This window comes from Orbicella franksi, chromosome 11 (genome assembly GCF_964199315.1).
Source record: "Orbicella franksi chromosome 11, jaOrbFran1.1, whole genome shotgun sequence".
Taxonomy (NCBI): Eukaryota; Metazoa; Cnidaria; class Anthozoa; order Scleractinia; family Merulinidae; genus Orbicella; species Orbicella franksi.
Genome location: NC_138155.1, coordinates 2453856 through 2475588, shown reverse-complemented (window position 1 = coordinate 2475588; position 21733 = coordinate 2453856). Strand labels below are relative to the sequence as shown.

At 41.9% G+C, this 21733-nt stretch overlaps 1 protein-coding gene across 2 annotated transcripts in view; it reads right to left on the bottom strand.

Annotated features, from left to right (window-relative positions):
* Window positions 1-17: 17 nt before the first annotated feature.
* LOC145502863 (protein bark beetle-like) overlaps window positions 18-21733 on the bottom strand; it is a 29090-nt gene continuing 7374 nt past the window's right edge. Inside the window, exons 3-17 of one of the 2 annotated variants that reach the window (XM_081482265.1) lie at window positions 20483-21006; window positions 19443-19695; window positions 16031-18805; window positions 12545-15208; window positions 11234-11386; window positions 10704-10865; window positions 9006-9218; window positions 7310-8176; window positions 6358-6452; window positions 5566-5694; window positions 4704-4809; window positions 4316-4479; window positions 3413-3629; window positions 2023-2235; window positions 18-1604 (exon numbers count right to left, since the gene is read on the bottom strand). In XM_081482265.1, coding sequence (XP_081338391.1) covers window positions 1393-1604; window positions 2023-2235; window positions 3413-3629; window positions 4316-4479; window positions 4704-4809; window positions 5566-5694; window positions 6358-6452; window positions 7310-8176; window positions 9006-9218; window positions 10704-10865; window positions 11234-11386; window positions 12545-15208; window positions 16031-18805; window positions 19443-19695; window positions 20483-21006 — 8747 coding nt within the window. In that variant the 3' untranslated portion in view covers window positions 18-1392. The remainder of the gene's footprint in view (window positions 1605-2022; window positions 2236-3412; window positions 3630-4315; window positions 4480-4703; window positions 4810-5565; window positions 5695-6357; window positions 6453-7309; window positions 8177-9005; window positions 9219-10703; window positions 10866-11233; window positions 11387-12544; window positions 15209-16030; window positions 18806-19442; window positions 19696-20482; window positions 21007-21733) is intronic. The other variant, XM_081482266.1, reaches the window with a different exon arrangement.

Below are 21733 nucleotides of genomic sequence, written 5' to 3'. Positions count from 1 at the left end.
TTCCTCACTCACTGTCTGACTCGATTCAAACGTCCAGAAATCATGCACGCTGATGTAGTTCGCAACCCCGGGGGAGGGGGGGGGGGGTTGCTCTGTAAATTATTGGGTAGGGGTGTACCGCTAGAACACTGATACCGTTACTAGACCATGATCAACTTGATTTTGCAACCCTACCCTAGACTAGTTATTTTCCATGCAGAAACTTTATCACTATCGAATTCCAACTGCAGCGAGCTCTAAAAACCCTACCATTGGTACTACATTGGCAGTAAAAATGTGAAATGAAACATTCCCAGGGGCACCACAACACGATTTTTACCCCTGAAGAAGAGGAGAGAATCCCGGCGGTAGTATATAGAGAGTTTCAGCGAGTTCCATATAAATCTTGCCAGTTCTTCCATTGTTGTGTATATAAACGATATAGCTGGGGTAGCATCGAGAGTCTGTAGGCAAGTAAGTTAACACTTTTTACCGAGGGTAGCACCTAATTGTGCACAATGTGACCGATTGCTGCCCCCGGAAATTTGATGTTCTAGAAAATAAATGTTAACCCGAGAACCAAGTTCAAAAGCTGAGAAGTAGTTTTTTAGAACATAAAATTTCCAATGGTTGGAGGGGAAACATTTACGCTTGGACAACTCGCCCTCGTTTTCTAGTCAAACTCGACTGCATCTCTTTGACTATTATCTCCTGTAGACTCGTCCACACTATGCCGGAGGAATTTAAAAACGCAGGTTTTACTCTGATAATGCATCAAATGTTGAAAAACGCAACAATAACCGGCCATTTTGGATTTGTGGTTGAAAAAAACTCGGACAGAGAAATCATATTATTATCGTGACGTCATCGTTTTCGAAAAAGCTCCGTTTTGAAAAGGTTTAACGTTCACACTAAAACGAAAAGCCACCGTTTTCAAATTCCTCCGGTTTGAAGAACGTTTTCAAAAAGCTCCGTTTTCGTGACGGATTAGTGTGGACGGTGGGCCTACCGTAGAAACTAAGCTGCGTTTTAAAATTTCTCCGGCGTATCCATTTTTATTCAAACATAACAAGAATTCCTTTTTTCCACGGGATGTTTTCTCGTATTGAAAGAGAAACAAAGAGGAACTCAACAAATTGTCTCTTCTGTCCCTGCGTTTTGGCCTGTCACCTTAAAATCATCAACTACAGCACAAGGCTTTTTTTTTGTTAAATTGATTGTAGATTGCCGGTTACAAAATGTACCCGCACTTCTTTCGGCTTTTTAAAAAAAAACATCAAAAAACTTAACAAGAAAGAGAAAACTTAACCTACGACGACTCTCAGGTTTTTGACCTGAGAGATGTGTAATGTGGCCATATTTTGAAACTATATATATCAGGAAAAAAAACCAAAAAACAGTAGGCTGTGCAGGTTAGGCTAAATACCTAGAAAACATAGCCAGTACTAAAACCAACAAAGTTGTGCCAAAATTTGCAGCTAGTCCAAAACCTGTATTTCGTGCTTTGGGTGGATTGTTTGGCTTAGTAATTGATTCTTGAGCTCTAGGCATATTGCACAGTCTATCTTGACAGCAGTCAAGCGAACAGTCAGTAACCATGCCAGTGACATTCATCAACGTGCAGCCTGTTGGATTAAAAAAGAAAAAAAAAAGGTTTGTCAATATTGTGCAGCTCCGTTGTTTGAGCTCTTCTTTCATGCCAACGACACGCCAACTCAATATTTAAAATGACGATTAGGGTTGTGTTCACACCTGGTACTCGAGAACTGTTGTATGGACACTAGTTACTCTGAGTACCCAAGTACTGTGGAACCCTCCCGGTCACCAAAGGGCCACAAAAGGGTGGTCGTTTTGAAGGGGTTCTTTAAGAAGGAAAATGACTGACTGAGCTTTTATTCCGGCCAGAATAAAGAGGGCGTAACAACGAGATGGCCGTAAGGTGGGATGCCACTCTACCGTGTACCACTCAGCGCCCAAGTTCAAGGTCATGACCCTGTACCCGGGCACAAGTTCCATGACACTAATTACGATTATTGCACTTACTATTTAACAGGTTTTTCGGGTCACACGAAGCAATGTTGGAGCAGCCTCTGTGCTCGACATAGACTGGGCCCGATTGTCTAACAGACATGGTGTACTTCATTGTCATACACCTATCGTAGGATCTAGGGCACGTGATCAATCTATCACTGTTACACTCGTCTCCTTTAGAAACTTCGCGCGGGTTAATACACTCGTAGCAGTCAATAGCGAAACCTGCCAAATAAAATAAAATAAAATATGAAAATCAAGTCTGCGTACCAGCCAAGTGGCCCATCAGGCCGGCGCGTATCTCCGGTTTCTGTAGCATGAAGTGACTAGGAGTATTTCTACTCCCCCCTGGATGGGATGCTAGTCCATCGCAGGGTTACCCCCAGCATTAATGTTGCTGGTACCCATTTATACACCTGGGTGAGAGTGAACTCTGTGAGAGTAAAGTGTCTTGCCCAAGAACGCAACAATGTGTCCCGCGCCAGGGCTCGAACCAGCATCGCTCGATCCGGAGACGAGCGCACTAACAGTAAGGCCACCGCCCCACCTGAAGATCAAGTACTTTTTTAACATTACTCCAGTTTCCTCTCTCGGAAGGAATAGAAATTAGAACATTTGTTTGTTTAAATTTGATTAACAAGAAGGCCAAAAAAGCCCGTAGTACATGTACTCAAAGTTTTTCAACGAGATTTTCGCGGAAGAGGATGCGAATTGAACGCAAAGAGAGGGCTCGTAGCGGCGCAAGGGAATAATGCTCTCCTTGGACTCATGTCATTGTGGGCACAGGTACTGCTATTCCACGTGGCATTCCTATTGAATATTTTTTGATGCAATAAGAGTAAAAAGAACTCATTAGAACTGAGCTTGGGTCGTTTCTCGTCTCTTTGAATAATTCTCTGGAGGGGAAGGGTTCTTCCGTAAATTTTGTATAGATGTGTGCCGCGAAGGGTCTTCAGACCTAGGCCTACACAAAGATGAAGCAAATGAATATTGATTCACTAAAGGAAAAACAAAAACTGAGAAAAGCTTAAACGGGTCAAGTTTATCTTGTTTCTGCAACATTGGAAGTAAACGGTAAGTTCAGGTTTGACGGATCATTTGTTTTTCGTTTAGATGGACGTTTACGCACTGCAATTTTAGCTGATACAATTTATTTTAGGTACCTCATGAAAGGGTCACACCGGGAACTCAATGCAGACAGGGCAAACATGATACCCTATTTAAGAACCGAGAACCTCGAAAATCCTACCCTCTCCCGCGGCACATCTAAATAGCCCACATATGGAGTAGCGCGCTCCCCCACCCAGGGTAATTTTGCTCTGGTAGGAGAGGGGTTCTGTCAAGAGTGACTTGATGCACTCATTCAGTTTCTTTTTCTGTAGTAAATAAACTCTTAGTGTACCTTTTGTTGATGCAGTGGCAGATGGTGCCATGGATTCTGTTGACACAGTAGTAGTGTAGTAGACTGGGTCCTTTCCATTACACTTGTTTGTCGTGCAGCATACAGAGCTACAGGAGCTGATAAGTTGAGAGTCGCTTGCCAGTCTCGCTGTAATGTATGAGCACAATTGCTCCTCAGTTTGAGAGCAGTTTGCCGCAGGCGAGTCAGACGAGATGGTCTGAAAGAAAAACAAGACTGGTATGATAACGGGTATAGTAATTTCCATATATGTGTCAACTGTTACGCAATAGCGAATGTTGGTCATCTTTACTTGTCATTTGTTTTAAAAGTTACATTTATAGTTCAGTTTTGATGGTCAGCCTAAACCCTGGTGGGGGGGGGGGGGGGGGAGGGAGTGGTCGGTCGAACCCTCTAAATTGAAAATCATATTGAATTATTTCCAAATTTGTTAGATGAAAGCGACAGCCAAATGTAAAATTTGAAAAAGACAACAGACAAAAACCCACTAAACACAATTTCAGTTATTTCTTTTCTACAAGCCCGCCTGTTTACAGAAAGATTTTCACGGACGAGTACTATCCATCCGGGTATTTTCCGCGGACTAGCTGGGACTATGGGCTGATAGTGTCTCTCCGCAGACGAACACTATCGCGTCACATGATGAATTTAAACCAGTCAGAAGTAGTGGTGAACTAATTCGTGATAGTTGACGAGGGCACAGCCCGAGTTGTTTTAGTATAAATCTACTAGTCGTTCAAGTAACATATATGGCCAATCAGAGAACGGCTTATATACTGAAACTTGATAGAAGCACGGAACATGTTTGGTTTGTTGACTAAATTAAGAGAGAAAAAGGATTTCTAAAGAAAATTGTGTAAGTAATATAAAAATGATTCTACTCACGTCCGCACAACCTAAGACGTAAACCGGTTTGTTTGTGGACGTCATTACTGTGGTGTTAAAGCAAGGCGCATTATGGGGGCAGTTCACCGTGACGTAGTCTGCTGGATTGTCACACAACACTGGCGGATCTATATTTGTGTTCGGTATACAGTGGTAACACGACCCTAAAGATTACCAAAGTATGATATTAGATTTAAAAACTCTGATAATTCAAAGCTTTGAATTGAATTAAAAGACAAATTGGGACATTTTATCTGCAACTGTTATCACCTGTTCCTAGATCTTCACACAAAAACACAAACAAGATAACTAATATTTTTATAAATGGCTATTATTATTATTATTATTATTATTATTATTTTATTTTAGTTAAACACTGATAACTTACGAGCAGTTGTTGTGCAAACAAAGGGGTACAGACTGTTACACGAGACAATTTTTTGAGCTCTGTCCAGTGTCATTACGGTACATCTTTCACCACTCTTTCCCACTACCTGGTGAATTGAAGATATAGACATCTTTTATTAACCATCTGAAACTTTACCGCATTCGAAGCGTTAGGCTATTAACATTGGAACAAGTCAGTCTGAGGCTATTGCAATACAGCTAGCTGTCACTTATTCAAAGCCCTCCCTTTGTAAACGAACGTAAAATTACTTACTATAATTATCTCTTTACTTGGTGAAGACCTACTACCTTTCAATTGTCAATTCCCTTTCTGAGACGCGCCTGCAGGGAATTATGGTAGTTGTATTCATCATCATCATGTTTTGATGAATACAACTACCAATGAATGAATGAATGAAAACTTTAGTTATAATAAGTTACCAATATCGGTACGTAGTAACAGAAAAAAAGAAAATACATGACATGTAAGATTTTCTATTTACTAGTTTTCATATTTGCCGTGTGGGAGTCCGATGCAGAGAACCATCGATCTATTAATGCATCTCTTGAAGAGGTCTAAGGATTTTGCAGTACGAAGTTCCTCGGGAAGATCGTTCCATAGAGAGTCTTCCTGCAAGCGCGTCTCATACAGAATTGACCATTACATCGCAACTGCTAAAATTTTATTGCAAAGTTAGAGGCAAATTTTAAAAGAGAGTTCGAAGACCCGATCCACTAACAGCTAGAACTGCTAGACTATCATGTCTTACACATTCAGGGAATTCAGAGAGAAGAGCAAGTAAAACACAATAGACAATGGGTACTTTTTAATTCTCTTTACCCAGTGAGATTTCATACAGTACCATGTTTTCCTCGGTTTTTATCCATATAGGAACAAGTGGTTTTCCATCTGGTCTTGATCCCGGTATCGCCTTGTTAATAAAATCCATATCTTCTGGTATATAAGTCGATGCCAAATGTCCTCCATGGTACTGAAACACAAGTATATAGCAGTCAATGAAATGGATTCGACGTTTGCCCTAGGCCTAAGTGATTCGCTGATAACCTCGGGCCACTTTGTCATCCAATCAGAAGTGAAGCCAAAGCCTGTCGTGACTCGCGTGGACACATTTTCCCGCGCTTTGCGTCGGTGTCATGTATTTGCTTTGAGTTTTGATTGGTTTTCTGCACAACGGAGTATTACTCAATAGTGATCGCAAATATGGTGGAATGTGTTATATTACTTTTAACATCGCGCATTGTTTGTCGCGTAAAAACAAAATAAACTACAATATTTAGAGAGGAAGTCCCATTAGTCTTGACTGGTTTTCATGCGGGTCGTCTATCCTGGTCTAATTGCAATTTGGAGATGTTGGTTTTCGTGGAGGGAGGAAAACCGAAGAACCCGGAGAAAAAGTCTTGGAGCAAGGCAAGAACCAACATCAAACTCAACCCACTTGTGGCACCGGGCTGGAATCGAACCCAGGCCACATTGGTTGGATGCGAGCGCTGTCGCCACTGCGCCAATCCTGTTCCCCGAAAATACAACAAAATCATGTCCAGTGAGTCAATGTCCAGCCGAGTCAATCAAGTAGTGAAGCACGTGGTTCCTGCCCGCTCAGGTATTAAAAAAAAATCACTACTGAATTGCGTACCTGGCAGTAATCCTGGGCCTCCTTGAATGTTTTACTTCCACCTCTGAACACGAAGCACGTTGATTTTGCTCTCAGCCAGCTGACGGGACAACCATCTAAATAACAAATAACATCAGTATAACTAAACACTAATCTAACCGTCGCTTGGTAGAGCGGCAGACTGCTGCACGGGAGGTCGAGTGTTTGAGTCCTAGACCGGACCAACACTCAGGGTCTTAACTGAGGAGAATGTGCTACCTTTGTAATTACATCTATGGTTAGACGTTCAAGTCTTCTTGTATAAGGACTATAAATCGTAGGCCCCGTCTCCTGCATCATTGGTGTCACATGGTTAACACACTTGTCGCAAAGAGTAGGGCACGGAGTTCCCAGTGTTGTGGTCTGGCTTTGACTCACGAGTTGGTGTTTTACATAGGGTTAACCTCACTGCGCCTTTCCAGGGTTTGGACAGAATTGTGAAAGAAAAATTGCTAGGTCTATACATGTTATGTCATGTCTACATCATACATTCTGTTAATTTGAAAAACTTCGAGTAACGTGATTGTATTCTCATCAATGAAGTGAAACTATGTTATCGCGAGACTAATTGTTCCCCGTTTAGCTGCCTTTGCAAGTTGGTCCAGTTAACCCAATATAAGGTTCTTGCACGTATTGAGTTAAAAATATCATAAGAGACTAGACTTTTAGGGAGATGATATCAAAAGGGACGGGAATGTCAGGGAGATGATCACAAAGAAGTAGAAACTCACAACAAAGTCTCTGTATTAACAATGGTGGCTTCAGTACGTGGACATTTTACACCTTGGCTACCAGGATGATGGGGACACTGTACACTGGCTACAGAGGGGCGTCTTGTGTAATAAGAGGCACTGACGAGGACCCGAGTCACACTAAAACGTTAACTCGCCTCAAACCCCAAAAGCCACCGCCCATTTAACTACCTAGTACTTACTTGAAAAAAAGTTTCCCTGTGGCAACTTGTGGAATGGTATATATTCTACTGTAGCCCACCTCCAATCGTCTTTATTAGCGTAAATGCGTGAAGCAACGGAAGAGCCTTCTTCAACGCCCCACCAGTTCAGGGTCGCATCAATCGGGTCAGATGGTCTCGGTGTACCAAACCAGTAACTGTAAATCGAATCGACCTGTCTCGTTGAACTGAACTCGTAAAGGTTGGACGGATTCTTAAAGTTGTTGCCGTGGTATTCCATTGGTCCGTTGGACTCGATAGTTACACCTTTGTTCTGGCTAAGACCTTTGTTGAGATAGAAAGTGTTTGACTCACACTTCTGTCCTTTGGGCCACCTGCTAGAAAAGCTATATTGTATCGTGTGTAACCCTGAGTTGTTGTAGAAAAAATTGTTTGAGATCACACTTTGCACCTCAGAAAGTTTCATGGTGCTACCAGTGCCCAAGTTGCTTTCAAAGATGTTGTCCGTAATGTAAACAGTGCTGAAATATGTCTCAAAGTCAGTTCTATTTTGTACTAGTATTGTTCCATTCACATTACCGGAAAACGTATTGCCGTATATTAAGCTTCTTGGAAAGCTTGTTCCGTCGCTCCGGCCTAAACGCGCTTGAATTCCACCCAAGAGATTTCCAGAGATGAAGTTGTTGGCGAGGGTGAAACTATTATCCTCAATATCTAGGGAAATGGCGCTCTTTTGAGACACGTTTGAGGCAGAGATCGCCGTGTCGATAAGTTTACACCTTTCAATGGTGAAACCAGGTCTTCTGTTGCTTTTATCGGTTACAGAGGAGTAGTTTATGGCTTGGTGGATGTTGTTGCTGAATACACTGTTGGAAATGCGGTGTTCTCCTACAGAAAGAAAAATGGTTGATATGATTCGAGTTCAGTCATCACTTTTTAAATAAATTGATTTCATGTTGCAGTGTTTCTGTTTAGTAATAGATCACAAATTACGTCAAACTGTGATAAGAACAAAAATGTGGCACACGAGGCGATAGCCGAGTGTGTCACTGATATTCTTACCACATTTTGACGTCTCCTGCGGTCTGTTGCGCCATTTCAGACCATGTAATGCTACTCTTGAGAATTCTTGCTTTCAAATGTTCAAATAGTCGCGTGTATATCTGACCGAATTCTCAAAAACATGCCCGTATTGACTCAAAGACAGTCCCACATGCCAGAAGTCTTCTGACCACCCCCCTGGATAGGAGATTGGCCCCCTCACGCATGCACGTGGCATGGACCACTCCAGCAGGGTGCCATGTCAACAAAGAAGCCTCAAACAAGTTTCAACAACTGAGTAAAATACCCATAAACACAGTCAATATCAAGGTTATTTAACACTGAAAACTCAAAGTCCAGCTAGCTGGGGGTGTCAGTACAAGACACCTTCCCCTCCCCACTTCTTTTAACAGCTGGCAGCCAGCAAACCTCCAGCAGATAGGCCAGTGCCTGGGCCATGTGCCGAGCCTGGCCGTGACGGCGCCCCTCCTACGTTTAAGGTCGCTAGCGGGCATGTTTTTGCGAAATCGCTCAGATATAAATAATTTTTCAGAAGGCTTTACCAGTATGGACGTTAAAGAAAACTGTTGATGTAACTACCGTTAATGTGTATGGCTATTTATTTAAAATACGTTCACTGATATAACACGTAACAAAGAATAGATGAATAGATTACCTTTAACCGAACATCTTCTTAGTTCTAGGTTGTCGATAATCACAAAGTTTCTCGGATGATATGGTGGAGGTTGGAATGACTCAAATGCACCTTCAAACAACACTCTATACTCATCCAAATCTTGTGGAAGTTCTACGATGGCCTTTTTCCATTCCCACCACTTTTTAGATTTGGCGCTCCAGAGAAGTCTCTGTTCAATTGCGGGAAACGTTCCTATAGAATACAAAACAGAAGAGAAATGCTCAAGATTTTTTAAAGTAATATATCAAACACGAAAGACAGTGTTTGACCACATTTCCAAACAGTGAGAAGAGAGTTGAAAATGCGACGCGCATTGGAGTATTTTTGACGAACTTCGAGGTGTTTGGTAATGTGGTCAAACACTATCTTGAGTGTTTTATATAACTTCTCAATCGAAACTAAAATTAAGGAGAAATTAAACGGAGAAATGAAATCGTAAAAGTCTATGCTAATTAAGATCAGATATTCAAACACCGTCACGGCCATGATTTCGTTTGTTTAAACGTGATGAATTATTTATGAGTTTAAGAAATAACATACAGATTTATTGAAGGCTAAAAGTTGAGCTACTTATTGCAGTAATTATCCATAAAGGAAAAAGAGGATTTGTTTTTCTAGGGTCAGAAACTCAAAAAATGATCAACATTCATGAGCATGTAATTGTTCAGCGTGTGGTTTCCCTTTTTTCCAGTTATTTTAACAACCTATACCCATTAAGCGTAACCAAGATTGTAGACATTACGCACACAATATATAAGGGACTTTTCAAGAAACGATTGTGCAAGGACTATGTTGGAAGAAAAGTCAACAACGCTCCGGGGGCTAATTTGCGCCAAAATGTTGCCTTTGCACGTACTCCCACCTTCTCCCCTAGAGTAATAACCTGATTTGAGCCCGCGATCAATCGAAAACCAGTACCTGGTAAGCACTAAACTTCAAAAAACCGCAAGTGACATCGATGAGCTGTTAACCTGAGCTTGCGATATGGTCACGCGATACTGGTCAGCGGATACCTTGTTTTGACAATAGTCAATTAACCATAACATAGATGTTCAATATCAAAGATGTACCTATGATAATGGTGCAACTCATTTATTTTTCAAGTCATTTGGTTTGGCGCACGTACGTATGTACGTACGGACAGTCACTTGACAACCAAAACTTTTGAGATCGATTGGTTACTAAATTTTCTTTGGTACTGGGGCTCCGCTGCCGTGCCTTTGGCGCGCAGTGGCTTCGCTAAAAATACCGGACATACAACTTCTGGGTAGCCCTTAAATTCACTAGCGATGACTCGTCAAGCAAACTGGACTGAAAAAATGTGATGCATGCTTTGCTCTGTATTTTGTGCCTGAAATGGATCGAAGTAATAGCGGATTTGATTTAAGATGATTTCCGCAGAACATTCGAGCAATAATAGCAAAAATTAACTTACCAAAAGCACCTCATGGTACGGTAACATTTTAAATACAGTTAAGAAGAACCTATCGAGACTTAAAATTTTTTAGCTCGATGAGTTACCAAATATTCTAAGGTATGGGGCCCCACTGACGCACTTTCGGCGCGGGAGCTCCGCTAGAAAGCTCACAAGAATGATTTTGATGATCGCTTATAGAAGAGAATAAATTAATTGACCAGACTAACCTGTTAGTATGTATAGTGACAGCCTAGACTAACCTGTCTGTATGTAGAGTGACAGTCCAGCTTTATCTTTTTTGCCCACCCGGTAAAAGAACACAATGTAGCATATCTTGGACTGGTTTGTAATTGGAGGGCTGATCATGGCTGCGCGCCCGCCAACATATGGCTTTTGTTCATTGCCAACGTATAGCCATTTTCCTGAGATGGAGAAATTAAACAAATAAATTAATAGCCGAATTACACTGCAGTTAGCCTCTCACCTACCCGAGGGAACTCGAGATTCTCATCAGAAAGTTTGAATTAAACCTCTATGCAGGACCAAACTGTACGTGACGCGTGCTCTATTTGACTCCTGAAAGATACCTTTTAAAAAAAGACAGACAGCGCTCGTTTATTATTGCTTCAGGTGCAACCCTAAAAGATACCTTTACGGCGAAAAATGGTGACGTTTCGTCCTAAACACCTTAAGCGAGACCCAAATCCGTGATTTGCCTCCCAAAGCGAGACGAAGGGCATACTCGACCTTTATACATAGGGCCCTGTTAGACTATCAACTAAATACAGACCTTTGATAGAGCCGTAAGTGTAATCAGATGCGCCATCTCTCAAGAAATGTTTGGTGACTCTTTTCCATGTCCGCGTAACATTAATTCCATTTATTGACATATTGGTGAATGTCTGCCAGCCGCACAAGTCAAGCTCGTAGGTGCATGGAGCATCTGTGGATTAAGAAATGGCAGGATATTAGCCTCGACTTTATATTCAATCTACTTTCATTCATAAGTAACGGCTCCATGAAATGTAATCACTGAAATGCAATAAAATCTATAATAATGAAGCAAGGCTGATTACTATATAGTAAACTTAACGCGACAACGACATGATAGAGTCCAAATTGAAAGCCAAGAATTGCAACCGTGGACAGCTCTTTCGACCTGGTTGGGTCTCGTCAGCACGCTGTAGCAGCAAAAAAAAAGTGTCCAGTCTATGTCCAGTGAGATATTTTATATCCGAGGCTATGCCTGCAATTTTATCCCAAATATCGTCTAAAAGACCAAACCATTTCAAGGTAACTATCAAATTGAAAAGATGTACCACAACAGCGTTTGTCCTGAGCATATCAGTTAAACATTAGTTATAACGGTGGATCCATGATTTTTCTTAGGAAGGGGTGCACCACTAAGGAATGGCGTAACTGACTGGTGAGGTAAACAAATTTTAAAAGCGAATACGAAGAGAAAGGCTTCAGTGTGCACCCCCTACACCCTCCCCCTAGTTCTGCCCCTGAGTTAAATCGTCAGCATCTCACTCGTTTTTGATGTCATAATTGACACGTGATTATCATGCAGTGATGTAAACAGGTTTGGATTCTTTACACATTATATAAGTTTGAATACTATTTCGGAAATACGGGGGGGGGGGGGGGAGGGGAGAGGCACAAAATCCCTCCTCCCAGAAATACGAAAGAAAAAATGCTCATGCTAGATATGGTTAAAATTAAACTTCTAGAAAATCAGGAGCCCATCACCTGGAGCGTGCAACCACCCAATATTCATGTCACGGTGTTTTCATAGACCGATCTATCTTTAGTTTGAATTTACCGCGAATTCAGACACCGCAGGAACCTCAGAGACCAATCACAAACACGAACTTAGTTTTAACCAACGTCATCATCTTACTGAAAGATTAAAGAGAAAAACAACCATTTCTTTCCTCACCGATGCATGCTCATTTAGACCAGAACTGACCTATATCGCGGGAAAAAAATCCAAAAAAATACACCGGTCTGTGAAAATGCCGTGACATAGGTTCATTATGGGAGTTGCACGCTCCTGGTGATGGGCTCTTGAGAAAATGTTTCTAAAAAACGTTCTTACCATTAATACCTATGGCTTCTGCTAAAATAGCGATCTCAGAGTTGACATCTCCTCTCCACTGCACCAAAATAGCATCACGTGGTATAATCAACTCTTTATGAACAAGTTCCGCTATACGGTGATTCCACTTGTCCACAACTGCTGTAGTAGTGTTAATGGAGTCGTACATTACAAAACGTTGCTCTCCCAAATAGTATAACACAGTTAACTTTATTCCTTTACCTCTCTCCACCGTCAGCACTTTCTGACAACCTATCGCTGTACTCTTGGGTCTTGGAATATCAAAATAAAGATGCACTTGATTCTTTACAAAAACAGCTTTCTTCTCACTGCATAGAGATACTCTTCCAAAGTGGACTCGAGGGACATTTTGGGCACTTGCTTCCTCAAAGGCAATACCTCTTTGGTTTCTTGATGATTCCGAACTATCCACGAAAATGTTGCGTTTTGTCTGTACAAAGCTTAAACCGACTCCTCCGGTGTCCACAAAAGTGCTGTTTTTGAGATGTACGTCCGTTCTCGGAGAGTAAACTTGTAGCCCACCAGATGTACAGTTTCGCACAATGATGGATTCCAGTTTGGGCACATTTGTAACCACCTCTACTGCTGGGACAGCCATTCCATGGCGGTTACCACAGTGTGAAAACTGAACATGAGTCAAGACGGACTGGGACATGTTCTCGTCTTTGGAAGACACAAAACGTAGATTTCCCCAGGATGTCCCCCGACACTTCGCTATAACATCTATCATACTGCTGGAATCGAGTGTCGGCGGCTTTGTAAGGCAGTCATGTAAAAATGTTTCGTCTCCATGACAAAGAAATTCTACAGGCTGCGACCCGTTGGCATTCTGGCTAAATGCATCAGTGCTTACCACGGTAGCGACTGGTGGACCATATCCAAGCTGTCTACATACTACTTCAGTGATGTTCCTCACGTGCATATTGGTGGGAGCAGACATTGGTGTCCAAGACCTGTTGTGAAACACCTCTGCCCTCCCCTCCCAGGGAAAATTCCCATGCATAAGTCGCACAGGGAGAAGTGAATCTTTATTACTGCTTGCAGGCTCCTGTATCGTGAATGTAACTGGTTTGTCAAGCGTTCCGTGAGCTTTGAGCGCTCCAACAACAAGTATGCTCATCCCTGGGCTTACCTTGACCATAACTCCTGCTTCTATAGTTAGCGTGACGTTATCTAGAACGGTCAAATCTGAAGTCACGCTGTACGGGCTTTGAGAGGCTTTTAGTGTTATAGAGTCAAACAATCGTCCCGAAAGAACTTTTCCATGTTGTTTGAAATCGTGTTGATTGACGGTGGTTGAAGTTGGGTCATCGCCACTCAGAAGAAAAGGCCAATCATCGGCAATAGCAAAATCGTAATTATCATCAAAATCTGAAATCCTGTCACGTACTTCGCTTCCAACAACTGTACCCCACCAGTTATGTGTCACATCCACAACGTCACTCCAAGAAGTGGCGGGGAACCTGACACAGAGTTCCCTCGTAAAGCTGGGATTGTTAAATTTGTTAAACCTGATACCTGATTCTTTGTAAATTCCAGAAAGAACAAGCGCACAAGAATCGTCTGCAGGAGACAAATGTGATGAGATGTAAGCAAAGTTATTGGATAAAGTGTTGTTGTTGAAAGCGATCTTTCCTCCCTGAATCGCTGTGTCGATGCCATGGGTCACTTGAAGAAAGACAACGTTCTCTCCCCTGTTTCGTGTGAAAATATTGTTCACCAAAGTTGCGTTTTCGTCTAAGTGAAGGACCTCTATGACACTATTATTTTCGCAATTATTCTCATTAAACAGGTTATCTGTGATGGAAATTGGAACATGGGCGGGTAAAAATGCAGGTGTCTCTTCTCGGAACACACAGCGTCCTAAATTGGACGTGAAGTTGTTGTTTGTAATGATTACATCATTACGCGTCACTGCACTTCCAATGTTAATCACCGCTTTATCTGGGCACTCGTTTGCCAGGAACAAATTACTATGGACAACTAAGGGCGATGACCAGCCAGCACGGTCAAATCTGTGAAATGAGACGACAGACATACCTCGATTTTCCTCAAAAGTGTTATTCAAAAATACCCAAGAACCCTTGGTTCTGATGTCAACAGCGAGTCCCTGATTACGAAAGAAATAATTGGACTTGAACAGTACGACTGGCAAATCGCCTTTGACGTCAAAAAAAAGGGAGCGATAGAAATAAATGGCTCCATACTTGTTCCAAGAAAATGTACTACCGCTGACGAATAACTTAAAGCTTTTCTGATCAAAGATCCTGACTCCGAAATGATTGTACGTGACACTGGTGTTTACAATGCGTATAGCACTATCGACTTCGTTTTCAATACCCACGCCCTCCAACACAGAACCATTGATAACACAGTTCTCGATCGTTAATTCTGTAGAAGTCATTTCCGGAAGACTAATCCCCTTTAAATTCTGTTGAAGATTTGTTGACATGATTTTAACGATGTTAATGTCCCATGGTCTAATATATATTCCACAGCCTTTGGTCTTGGTAATGTCTGTTTTTGTAATGCTGAGAGATTTTAACGAGTTTCCTGTTATAAGGACTCCGTATTGAAGACTATTGCTGATGTTTACTCGAGCTATGTTGATCTCCCCACTGATATAACGAAGTTGTTCGTTCTCTACAAAATTAAAAAGAATATAACTGATAAATGCCAATTTCGTCTAGTTCCACTGAATAAAGAGAACTGTTTTTTTTTTCTTCCATAAAACTAAACGTTTCTTCTTGGTTAGTTTGCTCGGCTCCGGATTGCGCGGTCCGGGTTCGAGCGTTGTGTTCTTGAGCAGGACACTTTACTCTCACAGTGCCTCTCTCCACCCAGGTGTGTAAATAGGTACCGGCGACCTCAATGCTGGGGGTAACCCCGTGATGAACTGGCATCCCATCCAGGGAGGAGTAGGAATACGCCTAGTCACTTCATGCTACAGAAATCAGAGATGAGCGTCAGCCTGATGGTCCACTTGGCTTGTTTGCAGGCTTTACCTTATATCATGACTCTCACCTCTTCACTACCACCTCCATAAACAATTTAAATAAACTAAGGCTGTATTCATTTACACCACATCCTTTCCGTTCTCGCACTCAGGGAAATAGACTGATGAGGACTCGAAGGGTCTAATTTTCTGGTATATTCCAGTCATCAAACATGGACAGTCGTTGCAGCACTAGTCATAAGGCTACTATCATTTCTTCTGAATGATGACGATTTGAAAAAAATCTAAGGATGACTTGAACATGTATGTTTTGATGTATATTTTGACATAATTAAAGTGTAAAGAAAACCCCATGGACTCGATCGATGTAAAGTTGCTTGGTAGTTACGTCTATATCGAGGAATATAGATCTTTTTTAAAAAGGGCTAAGTGAATAAATAACTAACGTAGCTAAATTAAGAAAACTAATTATCGCACCTTAATAAAGAAAACAGCAAATGATGACTAACCTTTCACTGTATACGCAATGAAGTTGGTGGCAAGATGCACCCAGGCGCGTTTGTTCAGATCAAACACGACACGTGATTTGGTAGAGTTGAATAAATACTGGATGATTTGTTTGTAAACATAACGATTCTTCCATGGTAAAGCTTCCATCTTCCACGGTGGACCAATTGATGCATTCGCACCATCGTATACGTGTAAGAAATCACGTTCTGACTTGCGATACGAAGAGGTAAAATAAAGACTCTGAAGAACGATTTTGTAACCGGGCTCTGTTTCCATGATATGCTGACATCTGAGATGCGAGCTCCGTTCAAGTGCTTCTAAGGTGAAATAGAACACTTTGTTGGCTCGTAGAAATGTTCTGTTTTCCGAGCAGACGTGGAGAGTCTTGTTCACATCTGCACTGGCCATTTCAGCTGCAAAATTGTTTATTTTATCCCAATAACTTTCATGAACAAAACCGCTGCCGTCATTCCCTGTCATCTTCACGTCTGTAAGTGACAGGGAAGGGGACTTCGACAGAACACCGTGAGATTTTGTATTTGATATTGTAGAATGTGGCATCAAGGACTGGTTGTGAAACAAATTATGGTATGCCAGTTGCACGCCGATACCCACTGAATTGTTTATGAAAACATTGCTTATATTGTGGTGAAACAGATCTACTTTGAGAGCTGCCCCAGGAATCTGGATTTCACTGCGATAGTCGTAGCCAGCATCTTGGATTTCCAGGTGTTCCAATGAACTTTGATGGTTTGACATCGCCAGATGAAGCCCCGCCCAGCTGTAATGCTGACAGGAGACTTGCACAATATTTCCAAAACATGTAGGTCCATAACTCCAGGTATTGGCTCTGCAGCTCATTGTATCACCAGTAGCGTTCTCATCACAGACAACGTCGTGGACGAAGCCAGTTTCCTGGCCAGGAGGGGAATGTGTAGCATAGGTTTCATAGTAGAGATCGAGTTGTTGGCAAATGCTTTTCGCTTTGGTGGTGAAAGAGCTGTTGGGGGACAAGCACAATGGCCACCAGGTATCATTGACCAAAAATTCCACTCTACCCTCCCACGGTCCAGTCCCTCCACCCAGTCGGAATTCTTCTCGGTGTTGCTTTTTTAGAAATCGTACTTTTTCGTTTTCTGTTCCATTGACCAGAAGCGTTCCTTGTACAACCATCGCTGACCTGGAAGGAAACTGTAACGTCACATTTTTCGGAATGGACAGCGACCCATTCGTCAGGATGATGATGTCACCTCGAACTTCGTAAGGCGACTCCTCGCTCAATAAGGCCAGCGGTCTATCTACGATCCCACCAATCGTTGCACCTTTAAGAAAGCAGGATAGTCTTGGTATGCTTGAATTAATGACTCTTGTCTTGTTTGAGGACAGAAGGTAAGGGAAGAACTCCACTGGAGACAATTGTACCCTGTGCTGGAAATCAAAGATTCTGTCCACGATTTCGCATTCCTCTGCTGTTCCCCACCAGTTGAATTTAGCATCAATACTTCGTTGGTAATCAGGACGCAAGGTTGAGAGCTGGTACACAAACTTGGGATTTTCCAAAATGTTTTCGCTCAAGGTAAAACTACCTTCTTTAAGAACGATCACTGCCCGAGTTGTTGAACGACGATAAAAATTTGGAAAAAGGTCTTTCGTTGCGGCTTCGTTGTCTTCAAACGTATTATTCCTCACGATAGCAGAAACCGCTTCAGGGAACGAACTGAAGTCGATAAATAAAACATTTTCAGCGCGGTTCTTCATGAATCTGTTTTCATTTATTTCCACCTTAACAGGATTAAGGTTAGGGTCCCGACCTTTGTTTGAGCCACAGCGGTTGTTGTTCATCAAGCTCAGTACTTTATCCGTGTTGTTTATGAATGTGTTGGATTCAATAACCAATTCCAGGTAAACACAGAAAACGTGAAATGTGTTTACTTTGTTCTGTTCAAAATGATTGTCTGTAACGCTTGCCTGCACTCTTCTTGGTTTTTTCCACCAGTAATGATCTGGAGACAAAAAGATGCCTCCTCTGCCGTTACGCATGAATTGGTTATTGATGATTACCATGGTAATGTTAGCTGAGTCACTGCTATACTGACCCTCGGGAGATAGTTTGAATCCATATTGCGTGTTGTCGTTGATGGTGTTATCTATAAGACTTATTTGCTCGAAGAAGTGCCTTGGTGCAGACGAAGGGTCGGAGAAGCTAACACCATGCCTCAAATTGGAATTTGCCGTGCAGTTGAAGAACTGATGATCTCCGGCCTGGTTTGATATGTAACAACCGTCTTCTCTATTGCTCGACAAATTACAAGATTCGAAACTGGACGAGACTTGGCCATCATGAATTTGAACGCCGCTGTACTTGTTTAAAACCGCCGTGACGTTCCTGAATGCAATGTGACTGGCGCTATTAGCGATTACAATTCCATTGTGGGCGTTTCCAACAAAAGCCGAGTGAGACACATTACTATCAAGAGAAGCAACAAAATGGAAATATGACCCATTGCCTTCATTTTCTTTGCTTGACAGCTCGTGCAGATTACATGACAGAAAGCTGCTGTCCAAGATCTCCAAACCATTAGCGCTGTTGTTGATAAAATGACTGTTGGTAACTGCGAGTGTTCCAGAGACTCGTTCAGCGGTCATGCCTCCGGCATTATTCCGAATCACAGTAGTTGTGCCAATGATCGTATTTCCCATAAAGTCTGATAAGGAGACGCCCTTTTTGTGGTTGTCACGGAATGTGCAGTTTGATATGACGAGAGAGGGAGCAACTGAAAAGACATGAAAGGTCAGAATACAACTAGAATCTGAGAATAAAACTTTCCGTAGTGAAAAAGAATCGTAACCTCAGCGGAGGTTGACACATGCATTTCCTGAAAGATATGTATTAGACTAGGTAGCCTTCACGTGTTTCTTCACGTGTTCATCTCCTTCTCAGTGTCTCTCATCTTTCCAACCTACCATGTCATCACCCAACCAGGGTCTCTCCTCTCTTGAAGATGAGAGACCTTGGGAACGAGTTGATGGGAATGTGGTATTTAAGAAACAGAAAACCTTTTCTTGGCTTGTATCGAGTAACAGAATCATGAGTGCAGGTTTGGAAGAATGAGAAATGTTGTAGGGACACGAGCCGCGGGCCGATTGTATTCACAACTTTTCTGAGTTCTCCTAAACTTCCACGAGTGTTTCTATAACTTGGTAGAAACTCAAAGAAGGTGTTTTCTATTTGTTTTAGAAAAGACTGCGGGAAAAGAAAAAGAAAATCACCTGTTTTTATTTTGATAACAAAATGCAAATTCTCTCTGCGTCTCTTTGGAGTTATGGAAGTATGGCTTCCAGTGCGCGCTTTCACACAGGGTGTTTTCTAATCAATTAAAAAAATTATAAATGAACAGCAAAACTCCCTACCTCTACCGTCCGTGATTACGAATCTTATTCTGACTTCTTCTCTGTATCCCGCGCTGTATCGAAACCTTATGTAGAGTTCGTGACCAGAACTTGACGATAGCGTGACAGCCTGACTGACACCTGTCGACTCGTTGACAAGCTCAAGTTGTGAGGCGTTTTTGTTGTTGCCATCGCGTACATCTAGTTCGAAGTCTTCTCCAGTCATTGATTGATAATACACAGTCAAGAGCTGTCCCGGACTAGCTTTAATAGTCTAGAGGGAAAATGTCAGAACTCAAAGAAGTAAAATGTAATGTTTCATATCCTATAATGTTGCTAGTTGCGTGACAAGGCAATATTTTTGTTTGCCCAAAAAACACACAACTCTTTTTGATCTCGACGTTTTACTAGGTATTCCTTCTATTTTTGGTTTCGATCTGTTCCATGGCTTTTAAACTACTTAACCCTGTTTAAACTAGGGGTGGAAGTAAGGGGGGAGGGGGGGAGACAAAGTGCAAAAAGTGCTCATTTCGATCTTTCCTTACAGAAGCAATGTTCAAGGTATAGTGGTCAAACTCTCGAAATTTTTATCTAAATATAAAGGTGAACAAATTTGGAATAATTTGCCATAGGACTTGAACATAGTGAAAAAACACGAATCTTTTAAGTTAAAGAAAAGCGCAATAAATTATGATCAAAATCAAAGCGTTCTAGATTCAACTGAGTGAATGAATGAATAAATACAGATAAAAACGAGTTCCTGGCTGCAGCCCAGTGGTCCAGTGCTCAGTATGTAATTCAAAGATTCAGTCCAATGTCCCTCTGTCTTTTCTTCTTTACATGGAAAGATACCTTTGCCTTGATTGCCACTCCCTCCCCTTCCAACTAAACGCACATAATAATGCTACACTGACGCAACTTTGGGGAGGGAGAGAGGTAGCTGGACAAGCATCCCTTCCAGTCTCATGTTGCAACCCCGAATTGCATGATCAGCCGTGGATGTGAAGGCTAGGTAACAGACTTCACTTAATTAGACAAAAACTTAATGCCTAGTTACCTACCTTGGCACAGTCGCCAGTCGTTCTAGGTTTGCCCAACGCTTCGAAAAAAATTGGAAATGAAGTCATATTTTCCACTTCGTCAGAACAAAAATTTACTGGATCAGCATCTAGGTTATAACTCAACCCGTGTCCCTTAATTGTGTTGCTCACTACAGTGTTCTCAATCGTAAGTCCCTTTGATCTGTCTTTAATTTGGATGCCTACGAACACGTTATCGCTGATAATGCAATCCCTAATGGTCAGCGGAGAACTTGCATTGTCAGAAATCACTGCAAACACGTTACCGCCGATACTGCTATCCTTAATGGTCAGCGGAGAACTTGCATTGGCAGACCTCACTCCATATATAGAGCTTCTAACTGTCACGTGGTCAAGATCTGGAGTAACCTCCCTAATCTTCATTGCTTCGTGTGCTAGGGACACGTCCACATATTGAAGAGAGGAGAGTTTTTCGGAACTAGAAAACTCAATTCCTTTCCAGTTTGCCAGGCTGTAGCACTCTAATCCAATATCTCTATCGTGATCTGGCAAGGAAAAAAATGCTTTATTCAAGCATCATATCATTTTAAGATTCCAACGCCAAGTTGTTCGAAGGGTATAAATAACACTATCCACAGGGTAAATCGCTAACCAGTGCATAAGTAAAATAACAAAAAAAATACAGTCGAACCCCTATATAAACGGCCACTTATCATGAACGGCCACACCCCTATTAGGCGGCCAGTAATCACAGTCCCGATGAGGGCTTTTCTATTGTTTTTTCTCTATAAACGGCCAGCTTCCTTTAAAGGACCTTGGTCAGCCTCCGCTATTTTCGATGCCATCAAAATTATTGATATTGCACTTATTGTTTTACTGTAAGCTGTGTTCCTTTGAGCGGCCACCATTCATTTCCCCGAGGGTGGCCGTTTAATAGGAGTTAAACTGTATGCTATCCACCGGATAGTGATTTATCCGGCAGATAGCGTTATCCACCCTTTGAACAACTGGGGCAAGGTCGATTTTTGTCAAGAATTTCTTAAAACCGTGCAGTGTCTTTAAATATTTACTTCTGTATTTAACTGTGTCCAATTAGGATTCCAGCAGTGCCAAAAGTTCGAGTTCAAATAATTTGATGCACGTAATGGTAAGAAAAAAGAAAGGAAGGTCAGTTGTATCCCGTTTACTGTATGTATTTAGAGGACAATGCAAAGAACGGTTTCCAGAAGGGTCCCTGTGAAGAAAGAGAGCTTAAACAATGATGAAGGCGAC